Genomic DNA, 21,179 nt, shown 5'->3' with positions numbered 1-21,179 from the left:
TTTACTATGAATCTTAAAAATTGCTTAGTACCCAAACGCTTATAATTATTAATTGCAATTTTGTTCTCGTTGGCAAAAGTATATAAGAAAAAGAAATTAGTCGAAACTAGAATTTTAAATTTCACACAGCAGGTATTTATTTAGAAGATTTGGAACGGATTGAAAGTAAAAGCGAGAGTTGTAAGTTTCTGTGTTTATTTTACACTTTGGCAGTGATGGCATGAGATTCACTTATTTACAAAGAGAGTTACGTTGAGACCTTTGTAGAAATCCATTGAGCAATCGGTTTCCATTGGAACAACTGTTTGGCAATATCCACTGTTAATGTGAACATTGCCAATGCCAGTTGTTAAGTTTGGAGGTTTCCTTGACTTCAGGGACGAGGTAACTCCCAAACAAGTACATCACTATTTAGTGATGTGCCAGGTCAAGTTGATTTACCAAGCGTGGATGCCGTGGAGGCCGTGGAGGCCGAGACCTCCGAGACCGAGAGCGTAAGGGGCGGCATAGGGAAGGGCACCAGCGTAGGCCAATGGGGCGATGGGGATACCACGGGCGGCGGCGGCGGCTCCATCGATAGCGGCGACCTGAGATTGAGCAGCAGCTACGAGGTTTTGGGAGGCGGCGACTGATCCCCAGTAAGCGTTTTCGTGGATGTTACGGTTGTTCTCAGCGACTTGGCGGACTGCTTCAGTGTTGGCTTGGATGACGGCTTCGGCGGCGCGGGCCTGGCCTTCGCCGAGGGCGCGGATGGAGTCGCGGGCGGCTACATTGGCGTCGATGACGGCGGCTTGCACGTCACCAGCGTTGGCGCCTAAGACCAGGGGGGAGATGATGGCGCTAGCCGAAGCATAGCCGAGGATGGCGACGAAAGCGATCTGTTGATAAATAGAATTAATTATTAGTTGTGATTATGATTATTGTTGATTGTTTTTTTTAGTTCCTAAATGGGTGAATATGCGTAGAAGAGTAGAGAAATGATCAAATCTATTTGATTAACTCGTAATATACGACCAAAAGTCTAAACATTTAAATACTGTCAATAACATTAGTATTGACCTTGCCTCAGTAAAACTGTATTTGTAACGAGCCTTATGAAACACTCCTAACATAGTTACGTATCCTTTCAATTTAAAACGCATTTTGAATACAAATTATGTACTCAATTTGTATTGTATATAGATATTTTATAATAGTTCTCGAAATACTTGGTATTGGTGTTATTTTTCCAATTTTTCCACATATATCGGGATTGACACAGAAAAAAATTGTGTTAAGACATTCCGTTTTTATGTTTATTACTTTTTTTTAATAAATATTCGGTTAACATTATATTTAAGTAGTCAAATATCTGCTTCCTTTTTTTTTTCGTCCAATAACAAAAAAATATATATTTGTATCATATTTCACATCTAATTCTTAATCTTTGTCGTTAGCCTTGACCACTAAGCAGTCGTAGGCAAAACGCGTAAGACCCAACCACGTATAAAGAACCCAAATGGTTAAGCTGTTATACGTTTTTCTACCTTAACCCCTTATAATAAGACCGGAATTGGCTTAAAATTAAAAAAAATGTAGAAAAATTGCGTGACATAGACGAGCGTAGTAATTGTGATTTTTGAGAATACCTGTCAATTACATTATGTAATTTTTAACATATTTACACGGTTTCAGAATGATTTGCCATGGATTTCTTCACTTAGGCATGGTATGTAGGTTCGAATTTTATACAATTGAAAATAGATATTTGGGTAAAAATGTTAGTTAACTTGATTTTAAAAGTGGATTTCCAATTGATGTATGTACGTTTACTCGTAGATGTTTCAAACCACGGAATAGATTTTAATTCGGTTTTCACGAATAGGAAGAGTGATTAAAGTTTATATATCTAATAGGTATGTATTAATTATTATCTCTAACTACCCCGCTAGGAGTACAGCGTGAAGCTAATTAATAATTGGAATAAAATTTAATAAAATACATTTGAAAAGAAGTTAAAAGCAGTAAATTTAAAAGTATTTTTGGTTATTGATCCGAAAAAAAAAACAATTTTATAAATGATCCAGGATTTAAGAGACAAAATTATACCTGTTATGTCTAAATTGATATACATTTTAATCCTATTATAACTTTAAAAGTAGATGGTTGAACTGGTTTCAATTTAGTTTGTATAATTAATTAAAATTAATGTAAATTTCTTGAATTATAGTATGAAACATTACCGATTACTAGCTTTGATGGAGTGGACATCGAACCCACATCTATCGCAATTATATTCAAATGCTATTTCATTGCAGCCACGGCTGCTTCTATCCGTTAAAAGGTCAGAAATAGATAGCGTTAATAATAGCAGAATATATGAAATTTTAAGTTATTTTAAATATAAATATTCGTTGCGTTTCAATTGTCGCGGTTTTTCTTAAGATTAATGTGAGATCTTGAAATTTATATTATTTAGATAGATTAACGCATAAATGAAAAAATAATAATAAAAAAATAAATATATAAATAATAAATCAAAAAGTAGTGATGGTATAAAAATCAGTGCAAAAATTATCCCGTATTTTTTTAAATATTTTTATAATTTATAACTATTTTTTTTTTCAAAATAACTTTTTTTATTAATAATAAACTATTTTTAAAAAAAGTCTGGAAATACACTCATATTAAATTCGATGTTTAAAATTGTTATTTTATGACTTTAGCACTGATTTTTTTTATATTTAACCATTATCACTTTTAATGATAAGTGTTATCACTGATAAGGTGTTCTTACCAGAAATCTCATCTTGCACTTCTTGTTAGACTGCTGGTGAGCTACTGAATGCTGTCCTCCTGCCAACCACGTCTTTTATACTGGTTGCCATTGAAAGTACACTGTACGTGTATGTATGTACATACTTGTTATTATTGTTATTATTAATACATAAACGACATTTTGTATGAAATGTCAGTGTCATGTGTAATTTTTTTTTTGTAGTTTTGTTTTTTTTTATTTCTTCATTTCACTTTTTTTTGTCGCTAAGGCGTCGAGTCGGTTGGTTGTGGCTTAATTTTTTTAAAGTTTCTTTTTAGTTTTGTTGTCGGATCTTAATCGTTTTTTTTTTGTTTCATATAATTAATCGAAAATAAATTAATTTAATCTAGTCTATTGAATAAATTTTGTAGGTGCTTTAAGTTAAATGTAGTTTCGATTAATATAAATTACCAACAATTTAAGTTATTAGCATATTTTGATACATAAATTATAGTTTTTAAATACTTTTGCTATATTTTGATTTATTTATTCATTGTTACTTTCATACTTTGTCCTTCATAAAATAGGGTAGGCGGATTGAACTTAGTGTTAAGACACTCAGTTCCCCTTTGGGACATGCGGAACTCAACGCCGGCCTTTGTCTTACTACCAAAGCAAGAAAATATAATTTATTCCCTAAATGAGAATCAAACCAATAACTGTCATTTTTACAGACGGCCTCATCGATTCTATTAAGAATTAAGCTTTGTTCAGTTTTATGGACTTTGGTTTCGAATATTTTAAAACATATTTTAAAACATGTTAAAACATGCTGTATATGTTGCATATAATATAGTGAACACTCTTAAACCTGTCAGATTTAATTATTTCATCGGTTACAAAAATATTTATATATTTCGTTTTATTTTATAAGTGGCCTTACTCGAGTAAGTATAGGCTATGTTCGAGTACTCTATATCTTAGTGCTGGTAGTGCATTTCAGATTTTTTTAAATCTTACCTTTTTCATATGAAACGGGCTTAGCAGGGAGGTACCAATTTGGATCTGTCGTGAATTATAATTAGGTCATTACTATAATGTCGTTCAAAGGATGAGAAGCTCGATCACCTCTCGGAGATATGTTGATTTGAATTTCGCTATTCAACATGCTACGACTCGAGTTTTTCAAGAAGTGGAGAATATTGACACTGGCTTTTATTTGTCTGAAGCTAAAGCTTTTTTTTTTACAATCAGACACTTCCTAATTGCGCAATGACGGCCTAGAAATTATACATCTCTTGAATGATGCAATGAAAAAGTTTTTTTCATATACTGTCTTATTCTAATTATCAAGATAGTTTGAGTCTGTTGAGGTACAGCAGCTCAGTGACTGTAAACGCGAAGGTGTGTGGGTTCGATTTCCAGTCGTTGGAATGAATTATTTTCATTTCTTTGCTCTAATAACAAGACAAAACGCGGCGTTTAGTTCCGTTACTCGATACAGAAGATTTCAAAAATCATACAGTGCTTGAGGAACGGGGTGTCTCAAAAGTAAGTATCCTCTGCCTACCCCTCCTATAAATGCGGAATACAGTGTGTGATGTATGATTTTATTATTTTTGAAATAGTTAAATAATATTGCGTGAGGCTCTTTATTTGTGTGAAGATATTTCAAAAGTTTAATTTGTATACGCATTATAGGCAGAGAGTATTTTATTTTACGACACTCCGTTCTTTAATGCGTTTTAAGTGGCAGAATTCAACACACCGTTTTGCATTCCCGCATGCATAGTAGTGAAATACATAGTTATAATACCCCAAAGTGAAAATCGAACCTACGGCCATCGCGTTTACATTCCGTGGCTTTTAATATAGCTATTCAGGATAAAGCGTGATTCTGTAAAAAAAAACTTATTGAACTCACGCATGTGTATGTGTTCTGTAGTAATATATTTATTTCCGGAACTAGTACTTTATTTTTTACATTTAAATTTAAAATAGATTACTTATTTTGGTTTTAATTTTTTCCGCCTCTTATGTTAAACACTATTAATTAATATAAGAAACTTAAAAATATTTAAAATATATTTTTATCTATTTAATCTAAATTGCGGCAAAAAACTACACGGTTACTTCACATCTACTCGTACATATTTCATGGGCAAGCGATGTTACGTTGAACATTGAAATATATATGTAGATAATAATTATATTGATTTGACGCCAGTCATAGCGCAGGGCTCGAGACAGGGTTCGATTCCCGATGGAAAATAAAATATTTAATATTTTCTTTTCATCGCAGGAAGGCAAAGCGCGGTGTTGAGTTTCGCCACTACGTAAGCAATGTCTCCAGAATTCGGCGGAAAGATAAAGAAACGGCGGAAAATGTGGAACGGAAGTGTCTCTATGTGAACGGAGTGATTTAACACTACGTTTCTTCTGCCTACCTATCTATTACCGTGGAGATAGAATTTAATGTTTGAAAACTTATTTAAACTTAAAAAAATCAGTATATTTACAGTGATATGTAATAATTTATTCCGGTTCTTGTTAAAAAAAATAAAGCTTTCGAATTTAATATTGACAGTGAAAGTTGAAATTAAACTTTTTAATTTAGTCGCAAACATGCCAATTCGATGTACTTAGTTCGTTTTTGAGATTGGTCTCCAAGAACCCCTCCGCCAGAGAAAAAAAAATAACACATTAGTTTGATAGTTACGACTAAGCGTAATGTAAAATTGTTATTTTTTGCAAGAAAGCGAAGGGTTTTTTTTTTATTTATTATTATTAATGGGTTGAACAATGTGTGTGTGTACAACAAAAAAATATGGGTCTTCAACGCACGGGGTCTTTCACGCATTATCCCTATAGGGGTAGCCACAGAGTATGGAGCGCCAAACGCTACGGTTTCTGCATACCTCTGTTTCCTCTCCTCTTCTATCATCAACTCGCACATACATCCTCGTGACGGGGGGCTCCCATGCTGTTTACATGCCCTTCCTCCATTATCACTGATATTATGTTTTCGAGTGTCAATCGAGATCTCCCTCTATCTCTCTTGCCACTCACTCTCACTTCTTTGATCGTTTTTGCCATTCATTTCGGTACCAATACTTTCCATTCGACATTTTAATTAAACGCCTATTAAAATCGAAGTAGGTACATATCCGTTATCCATAGTTTATTGGAATATTGAAATATGGTAAGCCACTCCAATAAATACCATTTAAGTATAAAATTAAAAGTAAAAAAACTAATAATTCCAAGTTTACCTAGAAATAGCAAGTCAACTAACTGCCTAGTGACATATATGAATTATAATCTATAACTAACTACCTGCTCATATTGTAAAATTAATAACTGCTTACCGATAGACAAATAAGGACAGTATAGAAATCCTTTTACATTGTTTAATGTAAATTATAATCACGTTTCACGCTGTATCCCGCACACAGCACAGGTAGGCAGAGGGAATCAAGTGTTAGGACGCTCCGTTCCCCACTTTCTGCCGAAATCTAGAGGCATTGCGTTTTGTTAAGCGTCAATAAGGTGTTAATATAAATTTAAACTGCATAATATTTGTTAAAACAATCAAGTTTTTAACTGTTGTCATTTAGAAGAAGAAGGTACCTATATTCCCCCCATCAAAAATTCGTGGATACCGATATCTCAACACCTACTTTAAGTCCTCGCTCCAGTTACAAAGACAAAACGCGGCATTGATATCCGCCAGTTAACACACAATGTCTTCAAAATGTTGTGGACAGTGGGGGCGGAGTGTACTAACTCTATATTTCATGCCTAACCGGTTACGTACGGGATACATAGTACAATTTTTTTTGAATCGGACACACCACATTGAAATTATCAATCTTTAACGATCATAAAAAAATCTGTGAATTGTTATATTGTCATTTATCGCAACCGCAAATATTCCGGAAATCGAAGCGGCTACCTCCATCGCGTTAATTATTTATACATGAATATAATTTCTGCACCGCTCACAATCACAGATAACCTTGTATGTATTGACACGTATCAAATCTGTTGGTTAAGCTATCGAATTTATGAATATTATATTCGTACTAGCGGCCCGCCCGCGGCTTCGCCTGCGTCAACTACGTTATTATTAATTTTTGTCTCCATGAGTACCTACGTCCTATACGTGACGTCCATGTAAAATTTGAGACTCCTAGCATTTGTAGTAACGAAGTTTCATACAAACTTTCAACCCCAAAAACAACCCCTTAGAAGACGAATATTGCAAATTCCCGTCTTAGCGAGCACCTACGTCCTATAAATAACTCCTATACAAAATTTCAGATTCCTAGCACATGTAGTTTCTGAGATTTCGTGATGAGTGAGTGCTCTTTCGATTTTATATATTTAGAAGAAGATATAGTAGGTAATAACATTAGATTTGTTATTTTATTTGCTTTATGGATAAATTTGTGATAGAAGTGGTCGTGGCCCAGCGGCACAGCGTCTCACTATGAACGCGTCGGTTGTAGGTTTGACTCCCACTCAGAGAGATTAATTATTTTCATTTTCCTTACTCTGGTAAGAAGCGCGGCGTTGAGTTCAGCCACTCTATATGTAATGCCTCGAAAATCGAACGGTACGTAGGTAACGGAGTGTCTTAACACTAACTCTGCCTACCCTGGTAGATGCGGGATAGAGAGTAAATAAAAAAAAAGTACTTAACAAAACTCAAGGTGTTCCAACACCTTGACTTTCCGTTTCACAGCATGATAGAGCTACACTAATTGTTTCTCAAAAAAAAGCCACCTGGATAGAAGTTATCCTTGAGCAGATGATTAAATGGCATTTATCCTTTTGATATACTTACTTATCCACTTTCGTTTCCTCATGCTATTATAGTTCACTGTGAAAACTTGTACCGGACTTTATATAGAGTAATTACAAACACATTGAGTATATACGTTCATATGTATAGTATAGATATATTGTTAAAATTCCGCTAGTTATACCGTCTTGTATATTAATTAATATAAACGCTTTTTTAGGTCGAGCCGTAATAAAATCTAAGAATATGAATTTGAATCACTGAAGATAATCTGAAAAATATATTAAGAAATTGTATTGGCAGATCGTAGAGTGGCTATCAGGCATGTCGGGGAGATCACAGGAATCTCATATGAGTGTATTCAAAGAGTCCTTGCGGCCGAATTGTATTTAAGAAAGGTCTCCGTTCATTGAGTGTCGAGTATGTTAACCGACGAGCAAATAAAGAACATCTCGAGAGAGATGTCACAATTTGTGTCACAATTTGTGGATAATGCCAAATTTAAACTATCATCGATGACACGGAAACGAGCTGAGGAACCGACGTCGACGAAGAAATTCTTAGTGTCTCAGCAGAGTCCGGCTTACAAGGATGACTTGAAAAGTAAAACTCTCTACAGTTCACTACGAGTACGTCCCTCCAGTTTGGGCTCGTAGAACGATAGCGTGTTTTTTTTTTTTCTTTTAACCATTTAGTTTATTAAAACCTTTTTTCAATGTTTGATGTACTATCAAACATTGAAAATAAACCTTCGAATTGAACATGTAATAATCTAATATACACGAGTACATACATGTAATTGAAAAAGAAAAAAATCAATTATTACTCAAGGTGTTGACTGTTGAGCTGGAGTAAATAACAAATGATTTGGAAATTAGTTTCTTTTTTATAACACTCTTAAGACCTTATTGGTGCAATAGGATAGCGTCAGGTTGTAAACGCGACGGTCGTTGGTTTGATTCCCACTTGAGGAAATTACTTATTTTTATCCTGATCAAGACAAAGCAAAATTGGACGGAAAATCCTTTCCGTATTTTTCACCCAATTTGCAATACATATACATACAAACCGCGGACGGAACACTAGTATTGTTTTAGCTTTACGTTGTATCCTGCGTATTTCAGGGTACGCATTTTAATTGATTCGTATTTCTCTCTAATTGATTGTTTTTTTTTATCTATTTCAGGTAAGATTTCCTGTTATTACGCAAGGTTTGTTTTTCTCTCTTCTTTAAATTTATTGTATGCACGAAACCGTTTGTTATATTTTGTTTATTTAGAACGGAGAACTATATTTTATTGACATACGCATAAAGCGCGACGTTTAACACGAAGGTTGTAGGTTCGATACCCATCATTGAATTATTAATTAATATTTTAATTCCTTCGATCTGGTACAATGACAAAGAGCGGCGTTGAGTTCCGCCACTCAACACGTAATGCCTCAAAAACTCGACGGAAAATGTGGAACGGAGTGTCTTAACGCTAGAGTCCCTCTGCCTTCCCTGCTATATACAGAATACAACGAGAAGCTGAAAAAATAAATCAGATCTGTAATTTAATTATTTTGCTCCACCAGCTTTAAACCCAAAACTACATATTTTACCATATCCACGTGCCAAAAATATCAATAGAAAAAAAAAACATATGTTACTGACATAAATGACATAACTCAACTATTATACTAAATTAAATAGACTTATTTAGACGGAATTTTTATTAATCACTTACAATGATTCCAATACATTCCGACTACATTCTGTTTATCTTAAAAGGAAAAAAGTCATATAAGAAAGCTCCTTGTCGTTTCTTGTTAAGTTTAAGCATATATTATAATGTAATTACAGCCCGATATGGTGCAGTAGTAGAATTTTTGTAGCTTCACGCTGATCCCGCCCACACTAGTTCCCTGCTATATGCATACGACTTGGTGGAACTTAACGCCGCGCACTCCCCCGAGTGGGAATCGAACCCATGACTTATTTCATTTATAAATAGATTGAATTAAAATGGGGCTTAGCTATACATATTACAGATAATTTAGTTTGAAAAAAAAAGATACTAAAGACATAGAGACACATTACTGATTGTTGGTTAGACGTAGAATGAAAAAAAAAATTATAAAAAAACAAAAACCCCGACTGCATAAATCTAAAGAAAATAAACAAGCCCAATAGTTTATTAGGATTTACATTAGTTTCAGGTAAGATAGATAGATCTTATCAGGAAAAAAGAAATAATTAATTCCCCCAAATGGGTATCGAATCAACAACCACCCCTCGTTAACAGTCAGATACCATTAACACCCTAATCTACAATCTCCTAAAACATAATGTCAACCACTGGTCTATAATCACCTCATAAATATTCTTATAAACTAAGCAGTAACCACATTCAATTTTCCAAGCAATTTATCATAAATTATATATAATTTTATATCGCTTTTATAAAGTGAGAATATTTAATATTGATTTAATTCTAACATATTGCTCGGTAATGCAGCGAGTAGGAAGCCACGCCCAGTTTTGTCGTCTATTTAAATATGAAAAACCTGAGCAAGGTTTTGTCTATACATATGTAATTATGTATGGATATCTTTATTACTTACATATATAATTTTACACCGATTTTTAAAGTTCTTGTATTCTGTGGGTAAAAATAACAGTTTCGTATGTGAGATTTTTAACTTCTCTAGTATAAAGCACAGCGTTAAGTTCCGCCGCTTAACTCTCAATGTCGTAAAAATTGGACGAAAAAGGAACATCTTTATCTAGTTTTTCTGTCCGCCGTCTGTACCGCTGTCATACAAAAAGATGTGAAAAATAAAATCGTTATTTTATTTAGCCGGGCATGCAGGAAGAACTGTGTATTGAGGCACTACGTTCTACGCTTGCTACATATTTTGTATGTTGACACCAGTCATAGCACAGGGGCACAAGCGCGAAGTTGAGTTACGCCACAATGCCTCTTCACACCAGGTTACTCGGTTTCCTCTGCCTACCCTGCTATATGCGGGATACAGCTAAACTAAGCTAAGAAAAATGTCTAATAGTGGAGTTTAACGCTGCAGTTTGTCCTATTTTTTGCATTGAAATGACTACTTCATTTGATGCCCCCAACTGGCTTTGAACCCATAACCAATAAGTTTTGAAAGGCAAATCTCATTGCACAACAATAATTTATAATATATTACAAAATGTTCATTACATTTGCTCAAAATAGTATAGTAAAAGTAGTATGCATGTATATAGGTATATAGAACAATTACCGCGCCCACAATCCTCGCAACGAGCTCCAAGTATTTCATCAGAAAATTTCGTTTGCGACCTTTGCATTAAGTTAAAGCGAGTTTATGTCCATACTGATATTGATAAGTGGATTTAACTTGATTATTTTATTAATATCTGTTGGTTTAATGGTTCATTTAATAATATTACTTATAAATGTTTTTTACGAGGTCTTCGTCGTGGCGCAGGGGTGGCGTGATCGTAAAGCGACGATTGTGGGTTCTATTCCCACTCGTGGGATTGAAGTAGATAATATTTTCATTTCCTCGCTCTGGTAAATAGGCAAAGCGCGACGTTGAGTTCAACACGCAATGCGAATTCGACGGAAAGTGGGGGAAAGGAAGTGTCTTAATGTGATATCTTAACAATAGGTTCCCGGGTTCCCTCTGCCTAACCTGCTATGTGTGGGATACAGCGTGAAGCTGAAAAAAAGAATTTGTTTACAATATGAAGAAGCAGCTTCAAGCTTTTTCCCGCACTGTAGGGGTAGTACAGGTCCTATCTATTCATTTTATTCTGTTTTTTTGATTTCTGAAACACATACTAGGGTGTTAAGACACCCCGTGCAAAACGAACCGCCGACTTTACGCACTACATCGCTACCGACAGCAGCTGTTCCACTGCATCACGACGGCCTAGATGTGAAGGATATTTTAATATTTTTTAAATTCTATATGTGCGAGCAAATCTTACAATCAGTAATTTTGCTAAAATATTAATAAATATTGGTAATTTTGTGTAAAGCCATAGGATTCGATAGGCAAGATAAAAAAAATGTGGAATTTAAATATTATATTTGGATTTGGCATTTTGGTTTTTAACGTGTTAAAAAAGCCTACGTAAGGATTGATAAGTTACATTATTATAATTTTAATTATAGAAAACCGTCACGACATTTTCTTTCTACAACAATGGAAACGCGCTCAGGACATTCCATGAGCGTTCATAATTAATACATTATTTTAATTACATATTTATGCGATGCCCTCGTGCGCTATGTGGTGCGAGGAAACCTTCACTCTTGCACGTGAATTGTGTGTTTGTCTGTTTGTTCCGTTTTTGTATTTTTTGTTAGTGCTTTCTTTATGTGGTCTTTATGATTTAACTTTTAAAGATCTGCTTTATAACAAGCGGTGGCATGCATTTACATTACATTATTTCATATATCTTTCCCATATTTACTAAAGAAATAAGAACAAATATATATGAAATCTATCATCGTGTCCAATACGATAGACGGTTGTACTTACTTTTAATTATTTTCGTCCCGAGTGAAGAATACGTTATAGTTAAGAAATCTTAACTTTAGGGCAGCCACAACTTGTTGGCCGTACTGTAATCTGATTTAAGTGCGAAATACCCACATAATATCTGATCGAAGCCAACGCAAGATTAGGAAATTATGAATTTATAGCAAGGATTCGTCGCATGCCTTCTTGCCACATTGTCCCGGTCACCCACATTTGTACGTGCCACGAATTGTTGGCGGTAGAAAGTGAATCTTATGGTTGCTTTATTTGTTCATTTATCCTTTTTTTTAAGCTAAATTGAGTATTTTTTTATTTATTTATTTGTGTAGACGTAGAAAGCCTTTGTGGCCCAGTAGCGCAACGTCTAATTGTAAACGGAACGGTAGTAGGTTTGACAGTAGATTATCTCTGCCTATCCTGTCATATGTGGAGAGAAGCGTATAGATAAAAAAAAAATTTCGACGTATACGGAAATGATGAAAAGCTTTATTTCACTTTCGCTTAGACAGTAAGAAAGAAGACTCAAACTCTAAGAAGTGTTAGTTCTAAGTCAAACTCAATTAACTCATAATAAAAAATTATTAGAAAAACCACTTCCGTTCCCCACCTTCCGCCAAATTCTGGAGGCTTGCGTTACAGAACTCTACGCCGTTCTTTACCTCGTTTCTAGAGCGAGAACATGAACATATTAAATATTTGCTTTCCTTGACTAGGAGGAATCGAACTCGCTACGTGTCGCGCCTACAGTACGTATATGCCTTTGCCGCACGTCTGACCTCAATTTATGGTTAGTGCTTACAAATTGTATCTAGATAGAAATATAAATTAAAAGGCTAAGAAGGCGCTAGAATAACGCGTAAATGTAAACATCTGGTTATGGCCATTAACGACAAGATTATTTCAAGTATGTCTTATAAAAAATAGTATGAAGTTTTTTTTTGTTTAGGAATAAATAACATTATTTTTGGTTGCCGTGATATTAGTTTTTTTGTTTATTTGTATGAAATTAAGTATTAGTAGTAAATATAATATTACTTATTTTGGTTTCCCGCTGTACTCAGTATATAGCTCGTTAAGCAGAAGGAATGTAGTGTTAAAACACTCCGTTGGCTACTTTCTTCCCGAATTCGTGATATTACGTGTTGAATTATCAGACAACGCTACGGTTTGTCTTCTTGCCAAAACGGGAAAATGAAATAATCATTCCCCCAATCGGGAATCGAAGCCACAGCTGTCGTAATTACATTTTAACATAATACCGCTGTACCACTACGGCCTACCAAAAAAACAAAAGCAGTTATGACCGATTAAATTATAACTGTAACATGACAAATTGCAATAGGAAACTGGTACTAATATCCATTTAGTGCAAAATGACTTGTTGTATTTTAATTGCATTATTAATTTACTACACGGTTTGTTACTGCTATTGTACGTTTAATTTGTTATTTTTAACCATTTTTAATAATAAATATAAAAGGTTTTTAAGATTTCTTACTCCGTGGTTACGTTTTGTCCTTTAGAGTCTAGAGAAACTTCTGCCAAATTAATTTGTTTTTTAATGTTTTAATAGCTCTAAATATATATTATTCTAATGTAGAAAGTAAAGTCTAAGGTAGATAGTAAAGAATATACAGTCAATACCTTAGGTTATTTGTGTGCTTGAACCCTACAATCGGACCTATGTCCTATTTTTAATTTAGTATATTATATATAAATTATGTTATTGTGATATTGTTAGTTTACCTCAATAAATCAAAAAAAAAATGTTATTGCTTTACATAAGAGTAAGTATTAAAAAAATACTCCAAATATTCTTAAATAATTTTTATTACAACTATAGTCGAATTACCACAGTTGTTTAGCGACAGTTAGACTATATGTGAATTGGGAATGATCTGTAAGCTGCTTGGTAGGAGAATGGTGCTACCGAGTGATAACCGATGGCCGCTGCTGGTACCACCGCCAGACCAGCAGGCACTCCAGCTACAGCTACACCAGGTGGGAGAATGGCTGAATTGTATGCTTGGATAGCCAAATTTTGTGCCTTAAGGGCATCGGCGAGTGCAGATTTGGCACTAGCAAGTAAATCTTCCTTCTTTTCACTTTCAGCATTTTCGGCAGGTTTTTCCTCAGCCGATTTTACAATAGCCTCCTTTTCATCTTTAACTTCGGAGATAGCTTCGCTTTTTACAGCTGCTTCTGGCTTAGCTTCAGCGGCTGATGCAGATTCTACTGCGACTCCTGATTCAGAGTCTGACTTAATTCCAGGAACAATAGCAGCATCAGATTTGACTAACGCTTCGGCATTTCCAGCTAACAAAGCAGCATTTCTAGCTTCAGCGATTTGAGCTTCGTTGAGTGCTTGCCATTTCTTCTCTTCTGCGGCCCAAAAGGCTTCCTCAGATTTTGCCTCGACTAAATTCTTTGATTCAACTACACCTTCATTTTGGTTTTCGGCAGCTTGTTCGGCCAATTCACGAGCTTGGTCAGCGAGTAATTGAGCTTGGTCAGCGATTTTTACCTGTTGATTTTTTTATCATATTAAACTAACCATAAGAAACTACTAAACTAGAACAAATACTCATTCTTAACGGAATCAAACATCCCTTTAAAATTGGGGAAGGTTCTATAAGTACCTGAGCATCAATAGCAGCAGCTTGGATGTCACCAGGTGGTATAGTTGGTACTACGACAAGACGAGGAAGGGCCACTGCGGCGAAAGGCAGTGGTAGTGGTGCCAACAGTGAGGGCGCGGGTGCCGCTGCCACACAAGCGAAGAAGGCGGATACAATCTGAAAAGAAAACAAATTTTGAGGCCATTCAGTGGCACATCGTGTGAATAAACGCGTCGGTAATGGATTTGATTCCCACTGGGGGAATTAAATTTTTATTATTTTCATTTCCTCACTTGAAAATCATCTTGAAAATTCAATGGAAATTAGGAATCGAAGTACGGTACATTAGGTTCTCTCGGCCTACCCCGCTATTTGCGGGATAATAATATTTAATGATTATCGAATCTCAAAGCGAGCTAAATGAAATATTGTCTGTACTATTGGTTATAAGAATTTAATTGGGGAATTTTTAGTGCCCCTCTTATGAGATAAAAAAATCTTAGATTTGAACTTACTAGTATCAAAATTAAATCTCACTTTACCATCGAATATATGTCTTTACAGAACAAAAATATATAAATAAAATAGTCCTCTATCAGTTCAATGATCTTTGATGGTAGATCACGATTTACAAGGCCAGTCTATTAACAATTGCTACTTAATAGTACCTAAGTGCTACCTGAAATAGATAGAAATAAAAAACCCTAGCCACGCCAAAAACATTGAATATAATTATTAGGCTCCAATATTAAGAATAATTTAAATATCAGACAATTAAATGCTAAGAAAAATAGCTCAATCTGTAATTGTTCCGTTCCCATTAAGACATTTTCGTTGCTCACTTCCCGTCGAATTCTTATGGCATTGCTTGTTGGATGGCGGAACTTAACGCTGCGCTTTGCCTGGTTACCAGAACAAATAAATTAAAATATTAAAACTTTTGATTTCCCGAATGGGATCGAACCCACAACCGTTGCATTAAAGTGCACAATGCGCAACGACAGCCCTTATATTATTACATGTTATTTAAAAAAAATGTATCTTTCTTAGTCTTTAATACTTTAATATATTAAAAATAAAGAACTATCATATTTGATTATATTTCCTGAAGTATTCTACTTACAAATTTCGTGATATTCGATATTTAGAATAGTTTTCGGACATTACATACGAATCTTTTAAATACATATAAAAAATCCAGAATTAATATTAGCAAATACGCTAACCGTGTAAACTTCTCTGATAAAAATATATTTTATCAGAGAATAATAATAAATAATTTTTATACAAAGTCAGCTTTTCATTCAAATAATTGTTTTATCTTATAGTAGGACTATAAGTCTATCCTTTTGATTTCACTGTAATAATAAACGTAAAAGGCAGAGAGAGAATCCGTTCCCCTAGCACCGCCCAATTTTTGAAACATTGTGCGCTTTATCTTTTCAGAAAATTAAAATAATTCCTACCCCCGAGTAAAAATTACTTGTCTTATTATTAAGTAAGTAAAACGTTAAGATGTAAATCTTTTAACTAAGTAGGTTGATAGGAAAATGTGTGTTTTTTAAATTGAACCGACGACCAACGCGCTTACAATCGGACCCTGTGTTGCTTCACGAGCACGCCACGAAAGTTTTGCTTTTCTCTATACCTACGCCCTAATATATACCTAATATTACCCTATATACCCTATACCTAATATTCATATAGGGAAAAGTCACACTAACCTTGATCTTATTTGTCGATCATATAGCGTACGGCTTTAGAGCAATGCGGAATTGATAATAGCAAAAAGTGTTATTAGAGTTGGTTGACGATAAAAAAATTAAACGAAATTATCCTATTAACAACGACGTCGTGGTGGTTTGATTTTTTTTTTGGCATATGGAAAAAAATATAATTGGAAAAAAATTGAGAGGTCGTTGTGGCACAGCGGCTTAACATGTGACTGTGAACGTCGCGGTTGTCACTTTGATTCTCACTCGAGGCAATAATTTATCTTAATTTAAAGGAATTACTCGTCTATCTTCTATATATATAAAATCGAAAGGTCACTCACTCATCACGAAATCTCAGAAACTTCATGTGCTAGGAATCTGAAATTTTGCATAGGAGTTACTTATAGGACGTAGGTGCTTGCTAAGACGGGAATTTGCAATATTCGACTTCTAAGGGGTTGTTTTTGGGGTCGAAAGTTTGTATGAAACTTCGTTACTACAAATGCTAGGAGTCTCAAATTTTGCACGGACGTCACTTATAGGACGTAGGTACTCATGGAGACAGAAATTAATAATAAGGTAGTTCACGCAGGCGAAGCCGCGGGCGGGCCGCTAGTACTACTATAAATGCTAAGGTAACAAGATAGCTCAACGGGGTTGAGTACCACCACTTAACATTCAATTTAGAAAATTACGTGGTGTGTAGGGACGAAGTGGCCGACCTTCTGAACACCACTAGGTTCCTTTGTCTACCCTGCTTGCGGGATATAGCGTGAAGCTTTAAAAAAAACAACAGCGATCACGACGTTAAGATATTTTTTGGCACTTTTTTGTGTTATTGCCCGTCTGAATTTATTTTTGGAGGTGGAAAAAATTGTTATATTTCAATATTTATAGATTCTTGAAATAGCTTTTTATATTCATATTGTAAAAGAAAACTTTTTTTATAGCTTTATTTAACAAACAGAAATACTTTATTTATAACAGTATTAGTGATTATTTGTGAAGTATTTTTATGGCTTGAATGAATGTTGACATGAAACTGATATGGGGTTTCTTATAATAATAATTTGTAAAGAAAATCTCATTCATATTATTCAAAATTATGTGAATGAAGTAGAGAAAAAAAGAGAGATGTGTCACTAAACACACTTAAATAAGTGCACACAAGGCTTTCTTGCCATACTAGATAAATTCTTCCTCGTGAAATGTCCTATCCAACACAAATGGAATTTGTCAATACGAACCAGTTCCGGAGATTAGTGCGTACAACCAATCAAACTCTTTGATTGCTATTAGTATAGAAGTAGAGATATGAGTGTATAACTATTTATTATGCATTTTCTTTATCGAATAATCACGTAGGAATGCCATATAATACTAGTTTGACGAACAAGTAAGAAGTAATGTCAACTTATCACTGGCACACAGATTTGCAATTATAATGTATTCAATGAATAAGCGAAGGCTAAGGCGTAATTATTCATCTGTTTGTAAGATCTAGATGATATTTAGTGTATATTTAAAAAAAAAAATAATAATAAAATACTTTCCACAGTATATATAATATATAGAAAATGACACTCGAAAAATATGTATATAGAACCACTCTACTACTACTCTACTACTACTTTCTTACTATAGAGTATAGAGACACTACATCTTATAGATGTAGTTGTCTATTATATTCAAATTAAGTTTCACTCTTTATTCGCTTCACACAACAGACTCGCTAAGAGAAAAACACTAGCTTCGCTCGCTATAAAAACAAAAAAAATTGTAGGACAACCGAATTATTTTAGGGTTCCGTATTTTAACTTTTGACAAAATTATAAACTATTATTAGGTTTGTTTTCAGGGGTTCCGTATTTCATATATTATAAGATCACTTCTGCGTCTTTCCGTCTGTTCATTAAACTATTTTCTCAGGGACACGTGAGGACAAGAATCTAAAATTATCATCAAATCTAGGTCGATAGTCCCGATCGCGCACAGAAAAATAAACTCAACGCATTCGAAAAATTTACTATTTGTTTGTATACCAGAGTGAAGAAATAAAAATAGTTTTCCTGAATGGAATCGAACCCACAATTATCGCAATCCCAAAATCCTTTTGTTCTTGACATTGTTATTAATCAAGGAAGTGAATTGCTACACCTACATGCGCTTAGCAACGATACTGAAATTATGCAATATTGTAATATATAAATTCATATTTAATAGACGTTATTAGAAATCAAGGAGAGCTTGGTCTATTTTAATAATGAATTAGATTATTATGTACTAGTCGTCGACCGCAACTTTGTATGCGTTGATTTATGAAAATTAAAAGTTTAAAATATTAAATATTTAATTTACTCTAGTGGCAATCGAACCCATAATCTGTTGCGTTTACAGCCGCAGGCTTACGTACGTTACGCTACGTAGACGCGACGATTTTGGGTTCGATTCCCACTCAGGAAATAAAATATTGAAGCTGAAAGTAAATGAAATAAATAAAACTTAATCTCCTTTTTTTTCGTTCTCTTTTTTCCCGTTTCAGTAAGATTTCCGAGAAAAAAGTATTTTAATTTCTTTTACATTCCAAAAGGAATCTATACGTGAAACTTGTTCACGCTTTCTACGCCGCCTAACTTCGTCTCAGTGTCATCTGTCGGTCAGTAAATAATGGAAGAAGTTAGGGCTACCTATAGACATTTCCATGATGTATTTAGACAAAATAATAATTATCCTCTATGTATAAAATTAATAATAAATAACTGAACTGGTAACAATATAAAGCGCGGCGTTGAGTTCCGCCACTCAACACGCAATGTCTGGAAAGTTGGGTGGTTCGTGGGAAACTGAGTGTCTTATCGATGCCAGGTGCCTTCTGTCTATCCTGTGGGATAGACCGTGATGTTAAAACAAATATAATGATTACCGACACCGCTAATACAAAATATAAAAAATGAAGTTAATCTAATTTAGTTTTTTTTTTACTATGAAAAGCATTTCTTTATATAAATTATGCATAAGTTGAAAGCCACATAAATAATGTCGAAAGTTTGCTTGGTAAATAAAATAATAATTTTAATAAATAAATAAGACAGACCACGTGCAAAAGCTAGTTAAAAAAATATTAGTTTTATTATTTAATTTTAAATTAATAACTATATAACTATATTTATTTAAGTACTTTTTTAAAAATATCAATCTAAAAAAAACTTCAATTCTGCCTAATTACATAATACTCAAAATAAAAAAACTCTAAATAAAATAAATAGAATTAGAATCCATGTCAAATTTTAAAAATTTTAAAAAAATATATATATCACCAAAAAATACCAAACGTCACCTGTCAACACAAAACAAAAGACACTTATGTCAAACAAAAGACTTCAAAAAAAATCAAGCTATAACTAACCAGAACTCTCATTGTGATGTCGCGAAGGATACTGATTGCTCTCATCTCGCATACCGTTTTTATATTCTGTCCTATAATATAAGCTGAATACTGGATTTCTTAATACCTTTTATTATTTATTATTTAAAAAAAAAAGTAAAACGTCAACGTCATCGACGAAGGCGGGATGGATGCAGGAAGCGCGATTTTTCAATTGATGCCATATAGAGAGGTGTCAATGTAAAGTGGCGTAACGTGTTATTTTTTTAAATATTTCCCTGTGAATCTCTTTTTACCTATTTCTTATTTTTTTTAGCCTCATACTGTATCTCGCACGTTAGGCGAGATGAGATAATGTTTCTTACATTATATTAAAACACTCTGTTCTTCATTCATTTCCGCCGAATTTTCTAGACATTGTATGTTGAGTTGGCGGAAGTTAACGCCGCGCTTACAGTGAAAAAAATAAAATATTAAATTATTCGTTTCTCCGAATGGCACAGTGGAATATCGCCCAACTGTAACTGATGACTGTGTCGTGATGGTTATTGGTTGGATTCTCATTCGAAGAAATGTTTATATTTTAACTATTTTCGTTTCCCTGGTAGACGAAGTGCGCCGTTAGATTATGCCTCTTAACTCCTAATGTCTCAAATATTAGACGAAAACGGGAAAGAACTGTCTTAACAGATTCTCTCACATGTCTACTCAGTTATGCTGGTAAAAGTAATACAATATTTTATTCCCCCGAGTGGGAATCGAACCCATAACCTTTACATTTATAGTCAGGCGTTGCGCCATGACTGTCTATAAATAATAATTATTATTTTTTTTTTTTCTAACACTTGTGTATATTTTAAATATGTATAAACATTCCTTCCATTGAAATTTGAACTCGAGATTCATATCGATAACACATTTACCAATAAATATTTTATTTAAAATTATATCCAAATATCGAATTTCATAATGTCCTTATTTAGAAGTTAGACTACTTTGGTTACAGACCGACTTGCTTATTTGATTGTGGTTTCGGTTGCGTCACGCTGGCGCCATTAAATACACGTTTTAGTACTCGAATTGTAATGTAATTAAATATTTGATAGATAAGGAGTTGTGCATTATCGTTTCAAAAGCGATTTAACAATATTTTTTCGTTTCCTGAAGTGTCATTCTGCACTAAGGATAGAAAAATATTTTTCGTAATAAAAGTCGATCGGAATGGGACTAGAACTTGCGCATGTGTAGGTAGAGTTCCCTCTACTATACTACCTAGTGTTGTGACACTCTATATTACTGAAAAAATATTCGCATTTTTTTTCATGCCTGTTAATAGGCGTATGTCTTTCTGTGGCATCGTAGCTCCCAAACGAATGAACCG

The 21,179-nt window shown here is 34.1% G+C and overlaps 3 protein-coding genes across 5 annotated transcripts in view; 1 reads left to right on the top strand and 2 right to left on the bottom strand.

The window, feature by feature from the left end:
* Nucleotides 1-21,179, top strand: part of Rbcn-3B (WD repeat-containing protein Rbcn-3B) — a 113,916-nt gene that overhangs the window by 54,736 nt on the left and 38,001 nt on the right. The window lies entirely within an intron of this gene.
* LOC146537330 (uncharacterized) lies at nt 179-2,880 on the bottom strand. The gene is made up of 2 exons (XM_085187795.1): nt 2,777-2,880; nt 179-878 (listed from the first exon to the last, which is right to left on the bottom strand). The coding sequence occupies exons 1-2, from the start codon at nt 2,786-2,788 to the stop codon at nt 438-440; spliced, it is 453 nt and encodes a 150-aa protein (XP_085043921.1). The 5' UTR covers nt 2,789-2,880; the 3' UTR covers nt 179-437.
* LOC146537329 (uncharacterized) lies at nt 13,893-19,890 on the bottom strand. Its single transcript, XM_085187791.1, has 3 exons — nt 19,820-19,890; nt 14,720-14,875; nt 13,893-14,604 (listed from the first exon to the last, which is right to left on the bottom strand). The coding sequence occupies exons 1-3, from the start codon at nt 19,862-19,864 to the stop codon at nt 13,957-13,959; spliced, it is 849 nt and encodes a 282-aa protein (XP_085043917.1). The 5' UTR covers nt 19,865-19,890; the 3' UTR covers nt 13,893-13,956.

This window comes from Heliconius melpomene, chromosome 7 (assembly GCF_056956725.1).
Source record: "Heliconius melpomene rosina isolate 202511_hmr_F chromosome 7, ASM5695672v1, whole genome shotgun sequence".
NCBI classification, from domain to species: domain Eukaryota; kingdom Metazoa; phylum Arthropoda; class Insecta; order Lepidoptera; family Nymphalidae; genus Heliconius; species Heliconius melpomene.
The sequence above is the reverse complement of the archived record's forward strand: the minus strand, read 5'-3'. Positions and strand labels throughout refer to the sequence as shown.

Bases quoted from the DNA above. Each gene is read 5' to 3' on its own strand.
- LOC146537329 (XM_085187791.1), bottom strand. From the start codon at position 19,864: ATGAGAGCAATCAGTATCCTTCGCGACATCACAATGAGAGTTCTG. The intron at 14,876-19,819 runs GTTAGTTATAGC...TTTTCTTTTCAG, and splicing joins ACATCACAATGAGAGTTCTG to ATTGTATCCGCCTTCTTCGC. The intron at 14,605-14,719 runs GTACTTATAGAA...AAAAATCAACAG, and splicing joins CTGCTGCTATTGATGCTCAG to GTAAAAATCGCTGACCAAGC.